The sequence below is a fragment of the Hippoglossus hippoglossus genome, chromosome 16, assembly GCF_009819705.1.
Source record: "Hippoglossus hippoglossus isolate fHipHip1 chromosome 16, fHipHip1.pri, whole genome shotgun sequence".
Classification (NCBI taxonomy): domain Eukaryota; kingdom Metazoa; phylum Chordata; class Actinopteri; order Pleuronectiformes; family Pleuronectidae; genus Hippoglossus; species Hippoglossus hippoglossus.
The window spans coordinates 20,885,598-20,904,208 of NC_047166.1; the positions used below are offsets into that span (position 1 = coordinate 20,885,598).

General features: G+C 41.4%; 1 protein-coding gene across 4 annotated transcripts in view; it reads left to right on the forward strand.

Annotated features, from left to right (window-relative positions):
- The window catches only part of grik2 (glutamate receptor, ionotropic, kainate 2), a 232,604-nt gene that overhangs the window by 129,416 nt on the left and 84,577 nt on the right, over positions 1–18,611 (forward strand). For all 4 annotated transcript variants that reach the window (XM_034612351.1, XM_034612354.1, XM_034612355.1 and 1 more), the window contains 2 exons: positions 10,867–11,010; positions 14,678–14,785. In XM_034612351.1, the coding sequence (XP_034468242.1) occupies positions 10,867–11,010; positions 14,678–14,785 (252 nt within the window). The remainder of the gene's footprint in view (positions 1–10,866; positions 11,011–14,677; positions 14,786–18,611) is intronic.

The window sequence follows — 18,611 nt, forward strand, 5'->3', positions numbered from 1 at the left end:
AGGATCAGACTCTGTTTTTCTCTGCTGGAGTTTATTTTGGGGCATGAACATTGAAAATGAAATAAATATATAAAATGGATATATGCAGATACGTGTATCTGGGTCATGGCTGCATATATACAGTCATTTTATACAAAGAAAGATATGGTGATCAATACTAACTGTATTGCTCTGTATAACTGTATTAACACAGCCAGTAGTTAGTAATTGTTTCTAACAGCATACTGCATATTTAATGTCATAGTATACACTTTCCTAATGGATCTTAACATTATACAATATTTATGACTTAATATATTATCTGATATATTTAGAAAAAAACACAAAGTTTTGGCTGCCTTGTATATTAACTTTTCTCTTTAAGGCCAGTTGAACAGAAAATGCAACAACTAACCTTTACTCAAAGTAACTTTTACTTCACCTGGTCACAAACCTTTCTAAACATCCAAAGATTCCAAACTATACTTTTAATTATTTACAAAAACATAACTCATAATTACAACTGGCCACTATTTACTATTGAGAACTCAATACTCAGTATTGTCAGGCAAATGTGAGCTTGTTCCCAGTGCGAGTCGATTGGCTCCAGTAACACAGGGAAACAAAGCCCAGTTCTTGTTGTGAGTTGATTGACAGCGTGATCACTTTATGTTTTAATAGTGAAGTGGAGAGGTGGGGGGAGGTGAATTTTTGACAAGTCCTCAAAATGAAACAACAAAATATCGAACATCGTTTTTTTACCTTTTGGACTGATGGCTCCATCAGCAGAAAGAAAATAATTCCCAAAACATACCAACTACAGGAAGTATAGTTTTATGATGGGAAATCGGTTAGCTTCACAAGTTGATTTTGTTAAAGGATCATTGTTTGGGTGAAAATAATTCTCAGTTGAAGTTAGGATGTCTTTGTTGTCATGGATACATGATCATGTTGATAACTGATGAACTGATGCTATTGTTGACAGATTCATTTCCTCCTCCTTTTTCATTTCATTTTAAACCTGGTTTTGATGTAATAAATACGGAATAGCCTACTACCATAACTAATTCTGATCAAATTGAGCCTTCTTTCAAATACAGTATTTATATACTGTATGTACTGAACATATGGTTAAATACGCAACCAATACAAACACTGATGATCATATTTCACAGTTAATTAAATGTATTTTGCTCTAAACAAGCTGGATTGGTGAGAGTCTATCCGCCGTGTGACTGTTTGTACTGACCGCATCAAAAACCTGCTCAAACCCCAAATACAAAGAAACTGAGGGTTTGACCTCATGTAGAAAAAAAGCAAATAAGTGTATTTCTCAAAATCCTAATCTTTTTCTCTTTGCTCCAAACTAAATATGAGCTTTTCAAACCTTACAACTACACACTGGCTATTTGGTAGCCGAACATATTAATATACACTTTAATAACTAACCTTGAAATGGCTCTTCAGACACTCTTTACTACTCCTGTGTACCACACCACTGCTTGTTCTAATGTGAAACTAAAGAGTTAATTTCCCATAAACTGTATGAGCTCATAAAAGGTAGTAAAAGGTGTTCCAGCATCATTAATGTGCTAACGTGATTTCATTTTATTATCTCTTGTGTCCTCTCCTTATACACATTTCCCTTTGAGCTAGTTAATCTAAGCAGTTGTTATGCAGAGCTTGGATTGTTCTGCTGTTGCATTGTTGCAGTCTCAGGCTTATTTGTGTTTATTGCTGCAGTCGAAATTGTGTTGAATGATTTTATTGCATGCTCTGCACACTGTGTCCTCCCGGTGCTGATTGTGCACATGTTCCATGGCTGTGCGTTGTGTGGTTGCTGTTGTTCCACGGAGTGCTGTCTGTGTTGCAGTTTTAAAGGTTGTCACGTGGTGATTCACCTGCTGGTCTGGTGGCGACTGGTTTGTATAAGAAGCTTTTGATGACTGATGAGGTGCAAACCAAAAAATCTATGGTGTCATCACGACTAAGCACCTTTATGGTCCCAATAGCAGCATTAAGGTGTTTGCTGGTGGTCGTTTATACACGTAGCTCCCAGAAACAATCTAAATGCAATCCAGAAAAGAGTTAAATGTAAAAAAGTCGTCCGCCTGGAGCAAGGCAAGCTCCTTAAAAAGAAAGTGACTCTGTGCTATAAATAAAGTGAACATCTGCATTGCCTTTCAAAGATGAAAGGAAGTGATGTGGATGTGGCTCAGGAATGGGATGCATCTTTATCATTGATTAGCTCTAATAAGATTTTAATAACTCTACACTCTGGATATTTACAGTGTGTTTGGTCAGTGCCTACAATGTGTAAAGAATTAATGCCCCTTTAAAATGTAATTTAGAAAAATAAAGATAAAATAAAGTATCTACACAGAACTGCCTTTGTTACTTTTGTGAGTTAAAGACATTGCACTGCTGAATGTCTGAAGTCGTTTTCCACAAGTAGGCATCCTTTGTTGACAGGGTTAATTTAATTTAAGATCCAATTTCAGATTCATCTTCTTGAGCCGGGGGCCAATGTCTCTGTTTACTGAGAAAAAAAAGGCCTTTGAAGACATAACATAAAGAAATGTATTTGATCAGTTTTCCTACATGCCAGTTCAGCATTACCTTGATTCAGAATGGTCATTATTAGAGGGTAATGTGGAATGTACACATAATCTGGCTGCAGCTCAGTCACAGCTCCTCTTCAATTAAAATACAGATTAGAAGGTCATTTACATTGCACACTGATTTTAAAACTCGTTAATGCCTGGTGTCCACTTTAATCCAGGGATTTGAAAATACCTGGGCAATGTTTTACTCTGCAGAGGCAGAAATTAAGACTTTTGGAAACTATGATGCAGTGACCTTCAATCGTTCCCTGATTGGTTCTTATCAGTCACATGACTCGACTACCAGCAGGAAATGTTAGTAGTTGCCAACTCTTACTCTCAGTAAAAGTTTAAGAAATCCTAGCTCTTTCTTTTTACCATTGCTGATCCTCGATCATAGTATTTTCTGTAACTAAGCAACCAACTGCTTTCCGTTAGCACTGCCACGTGCATGAGCAGTGCATGTGATTAGTCATGAGATATGCATTTTTTAGGTGTGATAGTATGGAGGGAGATTATTTCTGATGGAGATTGGATTAGATTTTGTATGTATTTGTTTTTGTTTTATTTGCTATGATCACACTCATCAGATATCTAATAACACAATATGTAAACGAGAACAACTACAGTGTGAATCCAGCTCCAGTAAAACAGTAAAGGTGACCTCAAGGGAAGAGCCAGTGGATCACCCCTCTCTCTCTTTCTCACAATATACAAACGCAAAATAATTACTTCTAGAAACAATAAAATCAAGTCAGCTGTCAGTAAATCCAGGCATTTTATTCATGTTGCAATCACATGGGAATTACAGGCTAAAGAGGACACAGAGCCGGTGTATGCACACACACACACACACACACACACACACACACACACACACACACACAGTGTTTCAGTGTGGCAGATCGTCTCCAAGAGTCATGAAGGAGCCAGAACACATTTCAGCCTGATCCTGTGAACATCACATGTGAGGCCCTAACTGAAAAAAACTGTGTGTCTTTCTTCAAAGCCAATGACATCTCTCAAGTGAATCTTTGAGGTTTTTTTTATAGCTACATGACTCTTTATTTCTAATATTATATATATATATATATATATATTTTTTTTTTTAACAGTCTTGTTCCCTTTTACTTTTTTTTACTTTTCTTGTCAAAATGTCTGCTCTGAAAAATACCCTTTTTTTATTTATTATTATTGATTCATTTTTACAGTATACATATCAATCTTCTTGAGATGTGTCACTATTGTCACATCAAATCACAGGAGACTCTTGTGTAAAACAGACGTGCTGCTCTCACAAAACAACAAAACTGAGGTGGGAAAAAGCAATAAAATAGAGAAAATATTTCAACTGAAAATGAAAATCCTCATTACCTGGAATTTTAAAGAAACAAGGACAATTTTGCATATTTAAAGTAAAACATATTTTCTCCCCTCTCTTTTAGCTGAGGTTTTGCACTCCCAATGGGAGGAACTCTCATACTGCCCTGACCTGCAGCAACACTTCACACATCCACTGCTCATGTAGATGTTTTTCATGAAAGAAGTGAGAGCTCGGCTATTCTGAAACTTAAAAAACTACGAAACTTCACACTTCAGCTGTGAAACTTCACATCCACACTCCTGCTATTCTTCCTTCAAAAATACCTCCAACACAAATCGCAAATAACTGCTGTAGAGTTGTCGTAGGGGAGTTAATTGCAGTCCCTTCCAAAGCGTTTCTTAGCTTCAAATGTCACACCTGTGGTTTTATTCTTATTTAAATGTTTACTAAAGGCCTGTTAAAACCATCGGCTTCCCTGTGTGCACAGCCTCAGTGTTTAATGTGTGTAGGAGAATGCTTTTCTTGTTGCTGTCAGGGTGCACACGTCCTTTCACTGTCGACGCTCAAGGTCTTTCAAGCACCAGAGCTTTGCAGCATTCAATCTCTCATGTTTGTTTACGTACACACCACACTGGTATTTACTCTATGTTGTTTATCCTCATACATGTACATGCCAGCGCTCTGATCTGCTCTATAGCTGCACAGAATCCATCTGTGCTGTATATTCACGAGGTGGGTTTTTTATTTATCAAACAGCATCAACCTGTTCATCGGTTCATTTGTGCAGCATCCTGTCACTCTCATAATATTAAAAGTAATTATTTTTGCATACCACATCATTTTGTGATTTACAATCCACCTGTTACATATTTGTTTGTGAGTGTCTGACAGAAAACTAATTTTACTCTTGTAGTGATTAAAGTGAGAAAAAAAAAAAAGTGTAATGGAAAGTCAGTGAAGGAGGAGATGTGACTGTCTGTTTGCACAATCCCTGAAGATCCCCTCCAGAGCTGAACAACAACTCAGGAGGAATATTCTCTCGCACCGATCCAGACCTTGACAGGGATGGTGACATGTGTAACTCTCATTTTCAGTTGTAGTTTGAAACAAATGGAGCGATGCTTGAGCTGTAGCTGTGGAAATATGTATTGTATTTATTTAAGCTTTTTGGCTTTGGGGACAAGAATGAAACATGGGAGGGAGATGGGAGGGAGGGTCAGTGGTCTTCAGGGTAACAGTGGGAGGAGGATGTGCTCTGTATTTGAATCGTATATTTATGAATATGTAACAGGGGCGTGTTGGGGCTGAAACAGGGCGTTGCATTGCTCTTTAAACTGAGCTACAGGGATGATTGTTGATGGTGGAGGCAGGAGTTCAGCATGTAGGTTCAGTTACATCATGTTTTTATGGCTTTGGCTCTGCTGATTTGGGAGCCAACACAGTTTTATAGGTGCACTGGGGACACAGGTCTGTGTCTCCGATGTATGTCAGTATATTTATTTGTCTTTAGTCTATCTCGGAATCAGATGGATCAGTTAAGCTCTGGCCTTTGTAGGGATCACCGGAGCTAAAACTATCTCTATCATTCGGAAAAGATTATGGAAAAGGAAACTCTGATGACTTCTGAGACTCATCACAGGAAAACCACTGAATATGTACTCTTATTTCATTTCCCCATATTAAGGCATATCATATTTAAAACAACAAAACTATTCTATTTGCTTGTAATTTAAATTACCCATATAAAGCATGCATTGATCTTAATTAAGCTGTTTTTTTATTTGGTGGGTTTCTTGGAATTCATTTAGTTCTTGAAGTCTGGTGCTGAATGCAGCCCTGTGTTAGTCGGCATGCCTGTTTCCGTTATCAGGGTTATTTTCTGTGAAATGACTCAGAAATATGCAGTCTCAGTGAGTTAGTCCTTCAATTAGGATGTGAGAAGAGAAGAAGAGATAGGAGCAGGTATCCGACTCACTCTCGGCCCAGCTCGCTGTCCCTCCTGACACCAGAGAATATGCTGGTATGCACTGGATAAAATAATTTATGACATATCAGTGCAGCTTGTGTGTACAGTGCTGAGAATAGCAAGAAAAGATGATGGCACAGAGTGACCTAGTCATGACTAAGACCTCTAAGAGATTCCAAAAGAGAACAAAACACGCTCAATTTTTAATCCCTCCAAGTAGGAGAGAGGAGGGAGGGAGGGAGGGAGGGCTAGTGTTAAATCTCCCTCACACACACACACACTCTCGCCTGCTTTCCCCGACTTGCTCCTGAGCGTGCCCTCATCTCTCAGGGTGTTTATGTTTCAATCAAAAGAGCCAGAGCAGTGTGACCACCGCTTTCTGCGCGACCAGCAGAGCTCCACCCTTCACCGCGTTAGGAATCAGCCTTAAAGATAGCCTCCACCCCCACCACCTCCTCCTTCATGTCTTTTTTTTTTCTTTCAAGGCTCTGGGAAAAACCTGCTATTGGCCTCGTGTCCTGCTTTCTGAGAGGAACTTCAGAATAAATCCATCACTGTCTTCCATGTCAGAATTTAAAGAAGGGCTAGCATCGACCTCAGTCTGTTTGATCCACATGTTGGAACATCTACTACCTGCAACATCACTGACACCATTCTGACCAAAACATGGACAGCAATAAGTTGTCATCATCATTAATCACGTGTTAATCCTGTGTTAGTTATACACAGGATCAAAACATCTTCTGCATGTGTATGAGGGTTTTTATGGGCCCATTTTATACTTTCTGCATATATTTATACATGCAGAAATATCTGAAACTGGTTAAAGAAATTGAAAATATTATAATTCAGATGATTAAGATTCCACCGGCAAGAATAATAAATAGCTTGAGCCCACAAGAACAGTCTCAAAGAACAAAGAAATAATAAAAAGCTTTTCATATAAAGTGTGAAAGTAGGAATATACGTGAGGAATTTGCCTTTTTATATTAATATGTTATTAACTCGTCTCCCTGACTACACAACTATTGACTGTCACAGCATCAGAAAACAGTGACGTATTGGAGGGTTGTGTTTATTTTCAGTCCTTACAGGACGTGGCAGGAAAACGAGAGAATGTCGGCATCATTCAAATCGTTTGGCTTGGAAACCTACCATGTTTAATGAAAAGGTGACAGTAAGAGAATGTTTGTGCAAAGAACACTGACACCGGCTTGTTAAGATTCACAGTGCTGGTGTTTATCAGTCTTCAGAACCTTAATCCTCACGTCAGATCAAAGTTACAGTTTACAAAGGCCATGCTGTATATCAGCATCCGCAAATAATCCCAGTCCCAGTCTGGGTGAACGCTATTTCTTACCATTTTGTTTCCGTGGCAGAGTTGATTAGCTGGTTAGAGTGTGTGTGTGTGTGTGTGTGTGCGTGAGAGAGATGAGGACGACACACAAACACACACACAGAGGTAGAGAGAGAACGGAGGCAACAATAAACTGGAGAAATAGACAGCGTCAGGGCTAATGTTCGTATTGGCTGACACAAGGGAAAAGCAGCTTTTAAAGCGTTTAGCTTTAATTTCATTCAGGAGTGACATAATTGATTTTAATGAGATGTTTATAGAGTGAAGTGTCGGTGTTGCTAAATCATTTGCGAGTCTGCCTGACGGGTACTTGTGAGGCTTGCACCGGGGAGAAGGAGAAAGGCACACAAATCTCTGCTGCCAGAACTCCTCCAGCAAGCCTCACGCTCATCTCCATTCACTCCCGCACGCCACCCAACACAATTGGATGCTCATTTTAATTAAGAGCGTGTTTAATTCATGAAATACTTCCTTAACTTTGACACTGTATTGACTGAAATGCTTCAGCCGGAATATCTTTTTGTCGGCTTAGGCTTTTGTTAAACCCCCCAAAATACACATCATCATCATCATGAAGTGAAGCCAGCCAAGTCCCAGCTGTGTGGGTGAGAATACAAGTTCACTTCCACTGCCCAACTAATCCTGCTGGCTTCCCCCTGCTCGCAGTATCGGTGCTGTGATTGACTGACAGGGTGTCACATTGCTATTATGAGGTCCCTGCGGGCCTGTGTGGTTTAAAATGGAGAGAATGGATGGCAGTGTGAACATCATAGAGCGACAGCGTCTGCTCCCACCACTGAGAGAACGACTGGCTGCAGTGAAGCAGGCAGTCACCTGATCTCCTTTTCACCCGGACACATAAAGGAGTGCTGGACAAAAGTCAGTTTGTGAACCGAGTGTCAAAGACTGTCCTCTTGAAGTCACATGAACAATATCAGCTATTGGTTCTTTTTGGAAAGTAATAACTTAACAACCTACTTTACCCCCTCAGGAGACTTGATGTAGAAACTGATAGTTTTGTTTGTGTGTGGCAACGTGGATTCAAAGAAGAAACCTCAATGTTTTCTCATTTGGATCCAGCTTGTCCGATGGCTTCTCCCATTTTAGAATCGGTTTTCTTCAAGTCCTCACTGTTGAAATGGCTCAGTTGATGGTTGCTGCAAATGCTTAAATCAAAAGGTCTCTGAATTTCTACTTAAAGCAAAAAGTGTTTGTCTCTGCGAGCAAATACACAATGATTCCACTGAAGGAGAGTTCACACATCAACAGGGGTTATCACAGTCCCCAGAGGATTGTTAATGAGTTGACATTTTTAGAAACCTTTAGAATCCTTTACTCCCATCATAAGGCTACAATTTCCCATGACAGCCACAATAAATATAACATTTGAATTAGTAGGTTTCCATGAAATCAACCAAGCTCTTGCCCTCCAGGGGATGAAAACTTAATTTTTTTAGCCATGCTGTTACCCTTTAAGCAAAATCCAGTCCTGCTCCCCAGAACATGAGTCAGTTTTGTTTACTCAATTTAAGTTTTCCTCGTACACCAGCCCCTTCAGTGCTACAATCTACACATACGGCAAAGTTTGTATGATCCGTGTGAATATTCTTCGGAGCCAAAAGGACGATCGTGGTGTTCCCAACTCTCTAATGTGGTTCATAAACATTTCCACCTGCACACAAGATGCTCGACGGTCCAGCATGTGGCATGATTAGATCTATAACCAATGTTGCATCGACTGTTCCTTTAATAACTATGAAGTCCAAGCGGATCACGTCCGTCCTATCACTGCTCGACACCTGTGTCTGCAGAACGGAACCAGGTATTGGTTCTAACCACGAACATGCACGCTTAACAACCTCGAGGTGACAGCCGCTCTGCAAAAAATACTCAGTGCCTTTCCTTCAACAAGCACTGATTATTAATACCTCACTCCTGCAGGCACACGCTGAAGCCTGTCTGAATTTCAAGGAGGCAAACTTATTGGCTGGGATTGATTTTGAAACATCTCTGGCCATCTCCCATGCATATAGATACAGCTGCACACACACACACACACACACACACACACACACACACACACACACACACACACACACACACACACACACTGATGCACGTCAAATAGCCACTGAAGTGTCTTCACCACGTTATTATAGGCAAACAGCCTCTTAAGCTGCAGTCTTATTCCAACGTTCAATCACGGCTCAAATAAGGAAAAGAAACAACAGGTTCAGGAGTGATTCCTTTTTTCCTCTTGCAGGACGATGCTTTCCAAAGCACAAGGCACCCTAGGACATGATTTCCATGCAACAACTGTGGAGAGCTGTTTTGATTGCTTTTCAATCAAGCGAGACAAACACTAATTAGATTTTTTTTTCTTTTTTCGTCTTCCTTTTTTTTTTTTTTTATGAACTGCAGAACTATGGACTTCTCTCGTGAAGCGTGGATGACTGGCACTTCGAGTTTCAGTGACACTCCTCTTTGGACTGACTGCGTGCTGTCAAGACTTTATTATATTAATATATGGAGACAGTAAATTCTTGTAGCGCACAGTCAGGCTGGGGAAAAGGTGTCCGGGCATATCAAGCCTGAGAGCCTTTTAGGGGTTTATTTGATTCGCTGAACCTTGTCTCTTGTCAGGGCACTAAATAAGAACATTATTGACAAATGATAGCTTTTTTAGTGTATATGTTGTGCTTCCAGTATTACAGACATGGATTTCTTAAGCATTGAGCTACCACTATAGCATCCACTATACTGCACATGTATTTCAATGTGCACACTTTACTGTACGCACTAAGTGTCTTGGCCGGCTTTGAAGAGTTGGCTGCTGCGCTTTGTTCTGTAAATTAGAGCTGAGTATGTTATAAAGTATTACATTATTATTATATTAGCACAAGGAATTAACCTCTTATTAAAGAAAAAAGTCCCTTGCTCCATTTAAACCCAAGTAAATAATTATCAACCATTCATTCGTCTTTATTGGGAACTTTATGCTGTTTATCCTTAGTCACTATTGCAGTGCACGTTCTGCCTGTTTGGAATGGGCTGTTTTCTTGATCTGTGCTAATGCTCTGGAGCTAATTCACCTTGAATAGTTTTACAATATACTGTCACTTGTTTTTTGTTTGTGTGTCTGGGGTGCAGAGTGAAGTTACAAAAGTTTGTGTTCATCCTACCTGGTGGTATGTGTTAGTAGGTAGATATATAGTGTATGTAAGTACATTATTATTCTTTTTATTGTGGGTTTTAAATGTTAGTTGCATATTTATGTAAATCTGCAACCGTTTGGATGTTTGTGTTATTCATTTTTATTTTGTCTTTTAGATTTGTTGCACTATTTTACCATGCAGAATACAATCAGGATTCCTGCTATAAGCTTGGCAGTCTCTTGTCAGAGGATAATATGTCAACAGTGAAATCATCAAATATGTATGGCCATTATGTCCACAGCATGACAAGATGTAGATCCACACATATGTGTTTTGATATGAGGCGTTGAGTGAGCCCTCATGGTGTTGATATTCCCCTGATTCTGGACAGATTTCCTCCTGCCAGGCCGCAGTGATTTGTCGCGCGCCGCATTCCATGTTAATAACGCTCTGTTTCTACCCCCTCTGTGTTGGCTTTGCAGACGGACGCCGCGCTGATGTACGATGCTGTACACGTGGTGGCCGTGGCTGTGCAGCAGTCTCAGCAGATCACTGTCAGCTCATTACAGTGCAACCGACACAAGCCCTGGCGCTTCGGGAACCGCTTCATGGCCCTCATCAAAGAGGTAGCTGCTTCTGTACCTGCTCCCTACTCTGTCCCCCTCCTCAACATACACTGACAAAACACATGCTCACAGGAAAGCGGACAGCGACGGAATGTAAATGAGACTCGGGCAGTCAAGAAGAAGGGAGTTATGCATAAATTGAAATGATTTATCTGTGTATTTATGTACATGGAAGTCGTTTTTTCCCCCCAATATATGTGCATACGTACTCCCCTGTGGAATCACTCATGTAGAGCCTACCTTCTGAATTTCCACATTAATCACCCGTGCAGAACCATAAACACAACATTATCTAAATTTCTGTGTAATTACCCCACAGTTCGCTGCATGTGCGAGGCAGCGACCGTTAATCCAGAGCGTTCTATCTGTGGAAACGCTGGATGTTACGCAATCTATTTTTAGGACTCTCTAAACTTCTGTTCCCCTTTAGTTTACAGAGATCACGAAAAAAGGCTGCTAAGAATTAAACCGTGCGGGTAGAGGATTGATAAGCTGAGCGCCCCCACACAGATTTGGATGTAACTATATTAAGCAGACAGTTTTTCACCATGCAAATCTCATCTTTTCTTCCCTGACCCTCCGCGCATTCCCCTCTCTTCATTCCATCTCCTCTCCATCTGCTGCTTTGAGGCTTTCTTTGTCCTCTGACTTGAGGATCTCTAAGCCTGTACAGTCGCACAGGAGGATGCCAGCATTTATGAGACAACACTGTTTAGCTCAGTGGCTACGTTGCAGAAAAGTCACTGGCAGCACTTGTGCTAATCCAGAATGATGAGTCTCTACACAGGCTTCTGTGACACTATCTCTGAAATTCTCTCCCCCACAGGATCTTTACTGTACAGAAAAAGTTATATGATAATGTCCCCAGGCTGTGGTGAAAAATGGAATGTGCATACATTTCCTCTACTGGAGCTTCAGTGAGAATATCCATATGGCATGTAGAGAGTATGCTCAGTAGACAGCTAATTAGGTAAACCTAGCTCCAACTAATGCAGCAGTCCTGTAATAAATCCTACCTACATGACAGTTATAGTGCTCAGTTATTTTGGAAACTTCTATACAGAAGTCTTCATTTAAATGTATAGTCATCGTGGATGGTGGTGTTTGTTGTAAACTGAACATTTTATCTTTCATGAAAGTATAAGAAAATCCATTTCCTGCTGAAAATGTTCAGCTCAATCAAGTTGAAATGCATGAAGTGGGAAAGTAGCGATGTCAGGATGTTACCAGGTCCTTAATAAAGTGGTACGCATGCAGAAATGTCCTGAACAAGCTGAACGTTTGGATGTTTGGATGGATGAAATCAGTTGAAGTGTGAGGCAGTAGGTAGCGAAGGAAAAAGTCTGCGCAAGAACAAATATAATAGATAAAGATTTTAAAAAGAGAGTGCATGCTTCAGCATCCACACTAAATAAAGAGCAGGTGGTTGTGAAAATGCCGGCAAAGGAAAAATCCCAGTCAGCACAGACACCATCAGATCAGTCAACCCTTGGAAGACAATAAATCTCCAAGAACAGGCTGAATCCTGCATTCAGCTGAATGACATCACTTCTTTCCTGTGTAAGAGGGGTCTTAGAACGGGACACAAGTGATGGACAGAAGACTCATCAGAGGACTGCATCTGCATCTTCAAACTTTACAGTCAACAATATGAATTATATCCTAAGACCTGAAGTGAAAAACAAAACCAAGTCTGCAACGGAAATAACAAGTTGTGTACTTAACTCCATCTTCTGCATCTCTGGAAACAGACGCAGCTGTGCATACTTTCCTGTCAACTGAAACACACTCGGCAAAGACGACAGAAAAGAAGACTCCTCTGAGGATGACCTGAAATGTCTCGGCCTCATTTTCCAAAGGACGCTGCATTCACTTCTCAGTCCATCCAAATACAGTCTGCAGGGACTGCTGAAGACCTGTCTGTATTACCTCAGCAAGAAGCAGATAAAGATTAACTGGCACAAGAAAATAATAATCTCCTCAGACAGGAGTATATGACGAGACAAATAACAGATTATCATGCAGATGAAGTGGGCATGATGGTTTGACTCTGGGCACTGAGGAGGTGCGGAGCTGAAGACGGACCTGAAGCTCAATGGCCCTGACAGAGCTGTCCGTGCAGTCCTGTGCAGTCCGTTGTATCCGCTCTCACACCCTCTGATTTAAAATGCATGGTTAGACCAATACCTCCATCGAAGCCTGCGTCTCCTAGTTTTCAGCACTGGAGCCAGAGGATCAGTAGGTGGTTGGAAACAAAGAGTCGGCATAGAGATTGAACTGCGACTTGTTTAAGTCAGCCCCTTTTAAAGTCCAGGTCACATTGCGCCTGTGATAAAATAATATTTTCATAAAATGTTGATTTCCACAAAGACAAAAATATTTCAGTAATTGTGAGTACAAGGCACCATTCACTGCACAAAGAAACTCAACCATTCATTAGATAAAAGCTTTCAAAGGTTTTGTAAAACTAAAATAAAAAAACCTTCATTTTTGTGTTGCAGCTGTTCCATCACAGCATTTGTCCCCATGTAGTTTATACGTCATGCTACTGTTGCTCTTGGGTTCGAGTCAACAAACAGCTTTACCCATAAGTGTTGGCCTAACAGTCGGCCATAGAACACATGGCAATCGTTTCTTTGCAATAACATGAGATCACCTGCTGTTTCATTGAGATTGGGAGCTGGAGTGCCACGGGAGGCTCTGAGTGAAATGAGTAAAATTCTTCGTTTCATTTTCACCAGGTAGATGACGTCGAGGACAGAATTGTCCCCTCCTCATATGGAGTCAAGGAACATCATTGAGTGTGATAAACAATTTCAAAATGTCGGGGTCGCGTGGTGGCCGCTGAGCGTACCACTGCGATTCATCCACTGCGGACAATGAATGACCACAGTAAATTCTGCCAGTGACTTTATGGTGGGATACTTAAAATCTGCAGAAGACATGAGTATCCATATAGTATATTTCCAGTCAAAGTCATTCTGACTTGGATTGACAGAATGACTGCACACATTTACATAATGATAGGTCCCTTAAAACACTGGCCGATATACCCTGACGCTCTTATCCCCACCCCAACCAACCCCCGGGAGATCCTTGGTAATACAACAGTCCCGACTGGAGTCACATATCGTTGTGTCTGTGAACTGCACTGGTATCAATAGAGAGACATTCAGACACTGAGTCAAAGTAGTATGACAAATGCTTTCTAGCGCAGTCGACTGTTCTGAGTGAGTAACTTCCAGATCTGGGACTCCCACTCATCTGACTAAAGGCCCTGAAGTTCCCAGGCTTCCCGAGCAGCACTGTGATGATTTTCTGTGCCTGAGAAAAAGCCTCTCCTGCTCTGAGCCACTTTCATGCTACATTGTATCCTATCACACCCCTAAATATCTGTAAAGATTGGGTAATTGCCCTCCCACTGTTACAAATGCAGCCACAGTAAGTGTAGGCACCTTGATGGCAGGGAAGACTGTACAAACAGAAACAGAGTGTGAAAGAGAGAGAAATGGAGTGTGCCATCACTCTTTGACTGCTTTGCCTCAAACGGTGTCACCAAATGTATATTTGAAAGTGGAGCTGTTGATGCTGATGCTCTAATGTCTCACCTGATATCCTCTGTGTCTCTCTGCCTCTCTCTCTCTCTCTCTCTCTCTCTCGTCTCTAGGCTCACTGGGATGGCCTGACTGGGAGAATCAATTTCAACCGGACCAATGGCTTGAGGACAGACTTTGACCTTGATGTCATCAGTCTAAAGGAGGAGGGGCTTGAGAAGGTTGTGTCTTTAATGTGTGTGTGTGTGTGTGTGTGTGTGTGTGTGTGTGTATTTTGCACTTACGAGCCCACCTGCCATGCCAATGTGATGATTTAATAAAACACACAAAAGTACACACACAAACAAATCTGCTGCAGTACATCAACATGTGAGTGTAATTGCAGGTCATCAATAGAGTTTGTTGTCTGGCAGCCATATTGGAAGTCCTGACTGGAGGTTTAATTCTTATTTAAAACAAACACAGGGAGTGTGTTAATTTGTGAGCTTTAGAGGTGCTAATATATACCTGTGTAAACTGGACAAAGTCAGGCTAACCCTGCACTGTCCCATTGATCGTCTCATCTTACTCTGGCAAGGAGAAACATTTTGAACAGTTAATTTAACTTAATTTTAGCATCAGATGTTGAATAACTACATGAGCATGACATCTTACTTCCTCACTTACACATCATTATTTCCCAGTGGCTAAAACTGATTGACGCCATATGTCTTCACCTCAGAGGTCCACACAGTAGTTCCCTGAGCCAGTGGGGCAGGCTAAATGATTGAAATTAGAATTTAAGAAAAAGTTAGACTAAACTGAATTTTGACAGAAATAGAAACACACTTTCAGTTTGCTCACGGAGGACAAATAATGGCTGAATTTATAGTAGTATCTTGACTTGATGGGGTCAAAACAAAGCATGGACATGAGACACAATTCAGACATATGTTTGACAAATACTTGCATGTCCACGTGTAAATCGAAAGAGTTAATTTAAACTGATTCCTCACTAGGGCTGTAGTGGTGTACACTCCCGTCTGATAGTCCACATATGCTATTCACGGAGTGCTCTGACTTAATGCGAGGGGAAATTCGGCCTCCGATTTGTTTTTGTGTGAATTGACAGATGGAAGGGTCCAGACGTTAGAGCCAGCTACTGTAGCAAACAGCACACACTCCAGCTCTGAATGTCTGTGTGACAAATCAGACTGATTTCAAAGCTTGCCAGGAACTCAAGCTGTTTTTCTTATTTTACTTGGAACTCTCATTTTTGTTCTCCCTCTCGTCTCTGTGCGGAATAAGGGCAGATGTAGAGGACAGGTCTGTGATTTTCCAGGATAAAAGAAAGATGAAAGTCATTGACAGTTATAGGGCATTTATACTGAACACAGCAGAAATGAAAAACGAGGGGCTGTAGTGAAGGTCTGTGATTTCAAGAGGATAAATGATCGAGGAAGGTTAGAAAGAATAATAGATCTATGAGTTTGAAGGCTGATTGGAGCCACAGTGAAGGTTGCAAAACGTTGGGATGTTATCACAGTGACACAATGATCATTAGGAAAAAATTTAAATAATGCTGCAAGTCACCTCCGAGGAATGTGCTCTGCCTGTATTTGATTGGACGGCTCAATGCTTTGCCAGATGATGATGTTGTTTTGCACTCCAGCACCTGTGCTTTATTTGCAGAAGCTCTATGCATCTGTGACACTTTGAACTGTTTTTTATTGAGAAACAATGGCGGTCAAGCTATAGAGCAGTGGTTGGCAATCTACTTGGTTTTTTCGCCAGTTAGTACAAGTCCCCACCTGATCGGTCAGTGAGAGTCAAGAGCAATGATTTCCCTTGGGACCGAGTTGTCCTCAAACCTAGAGGTCAAGTCACTTGTCCCCGTGCCTGTGTTTTTTTAGTGTTCTGAAATATAGGAGCCATGATTCTCACAACACCAGCTTCCCTGTGAATGATTCCAGCTTGCATGTCCTCGAGACCTTTTCCTCTTCCTCAAAGACAAGGTGATCAACTCATGCGCTACTCTTGCTCAATCAGAGCAATGCCTTGACCTCATCCAGTAGTGCACGGAGGCGCACCATCACTTTGTCTTCGCTTAAACAGCGCACACCATTTTGTAACAGCAAGTCATCGTGGGTGGCCTCATCTGACTCAGACGCAAGTTGTCGGAAAAGGCAATGCTGGTTTCTTGATGTAACCCTGGCAAAATCAATGACAAGCATCACTTCATCCATACGTCCCTTTAGCTCATCACTTAGCCCGGTGCAAAGGACACTCTGGTGGATGAGGCAAATGCATTCCAGGCATTTGGGGGGCGCGCTTCTTCAATCTGCACACCGGACCTCTGTGCTTTCCCATCAGCGCAGGATTAGGTTAACCTTCTCAAATGACAATGAATGCAGCCTAAACAGCTCTCGCAGTCCTGTAAATATAATGTCCCCCAGTGGTGTGCCCCTCTAATAAAATAAGAGAGAGCAGCGCTGTCCTAAATTAATTTCCGTCTAAATTTCGAACATAGATGCACATCTGGGCAACATCTGTGCTGTCTGTGTTCTTGATGGCTTGGGAAAAGTAATTGGCATGACTGAGACCACTGATAACAACTTCATGCACCAGCATCTGACAGCGCTTCTATGCAGCGAGTAGCGTACCTCGCAGAAAGGGGCAGCTGTTCGTCTTCCTAGAAAAAACAGGTACTGTAGGACTAAGGCCCAGTTTCCTCTCCATTCAAATTTGAATGCCCAGTTTTCCATGTCAACTTTTCTCTTACTGATTAGCACATCTTCTCTTGGCTTGCTATCTTAACATGAGCCTTTAACTAACCTCCGTCTGCTTACAACATCCCAAAAAAGTAGCATAGTTTGTTGTAAGGAGGGGTCACTAAGCACTACCTTCTGGTGACCTTTAACTCTGCTTCTTAATGCTGCACAAAACCTAAACACTTGCACACATCTAGTGCTAAGCGTTCCTTTACAGTCTATAAACTCTAATCCGCATTCACTCCCAGGTCCAATGACTCCGCAGTAGATACTCAGAGCATTTTATTGGCTCCGACTCCAATCAGCAGTGATGGAAACATGACATCCAGGTGAAAGCGCTAATTTCTTCTTCTTTAATTTGACAGTTTAGGGGCTGATGCTGCAGCTTTTCTTGTGCAACATTTTGACGCACATTACATCCAGGAACTTTGTGTACACATTGTTTTTTTATATCCCTTCATATCGGGCAAGATGCAACCTTGGTTTCTTGGTTTGCAAGAGAGAGATTTTGTTTATGATTAGTTCTGATGATATGGTTTTGTTTTTTGCTACAGTAGCCAAAATCTCCATATGAATTATGAGTACAAACTCCATATGAATTAGCATTTCAAAGAAAAAAACATCAGGGCCTACCTTTAATAACAGTCAGAATGCATCATGGCCTGTCATGGTATTTAGCTCAGCGTACTCACAGCCTACACACAGTTGCATTTATGGTTCATATCTTTTCCTCGGAATAGCATCTCGACAGTCTTCAGCGGTTAATTTGAGATTCATGAGATTATCAGTGGAGATAGAACCTGCTACCACCGGTGATAGAAATTATATTCTCACATGCAACTGCTTACACTTCACACTTCTGCATCCTCACTGGAGCCTGCCTCTCAGCAGCTCCTGACCTCTGTCCTGGGTGCTGTGTGCTGTGTGCGCCGGCACCTCCATGAATAATTTACCCTATTAATAAAAAACCCTTCAGAAGCCCTCCAGCCTCATGAAGCCTGAATTACAAAGTTGATTTGCAATTATAAAGCCTATCTCAAGCCCTCACGCAGGGCATCAGAGGAACCCTGAGGAGTGTGTGGTTGGTGCAGGTTGGAGTGTTTGTGGTCCCTTCTAGTGATGCTTAGGGCAGGGGCCTTGGATAGGAGGGGTTTGCTTTGGTGAAAAGAGAGGAGCTGAAAGAAGACAGGTTAAGCCTTGAGGAAATATCTGATAGCCTCGCCCTTCTCTTCTACCTCCTTTCTTCCTAAGCGTGCCCCCTTCCTCTAGGCCATGGGGCCAATCCACATCCTAGATC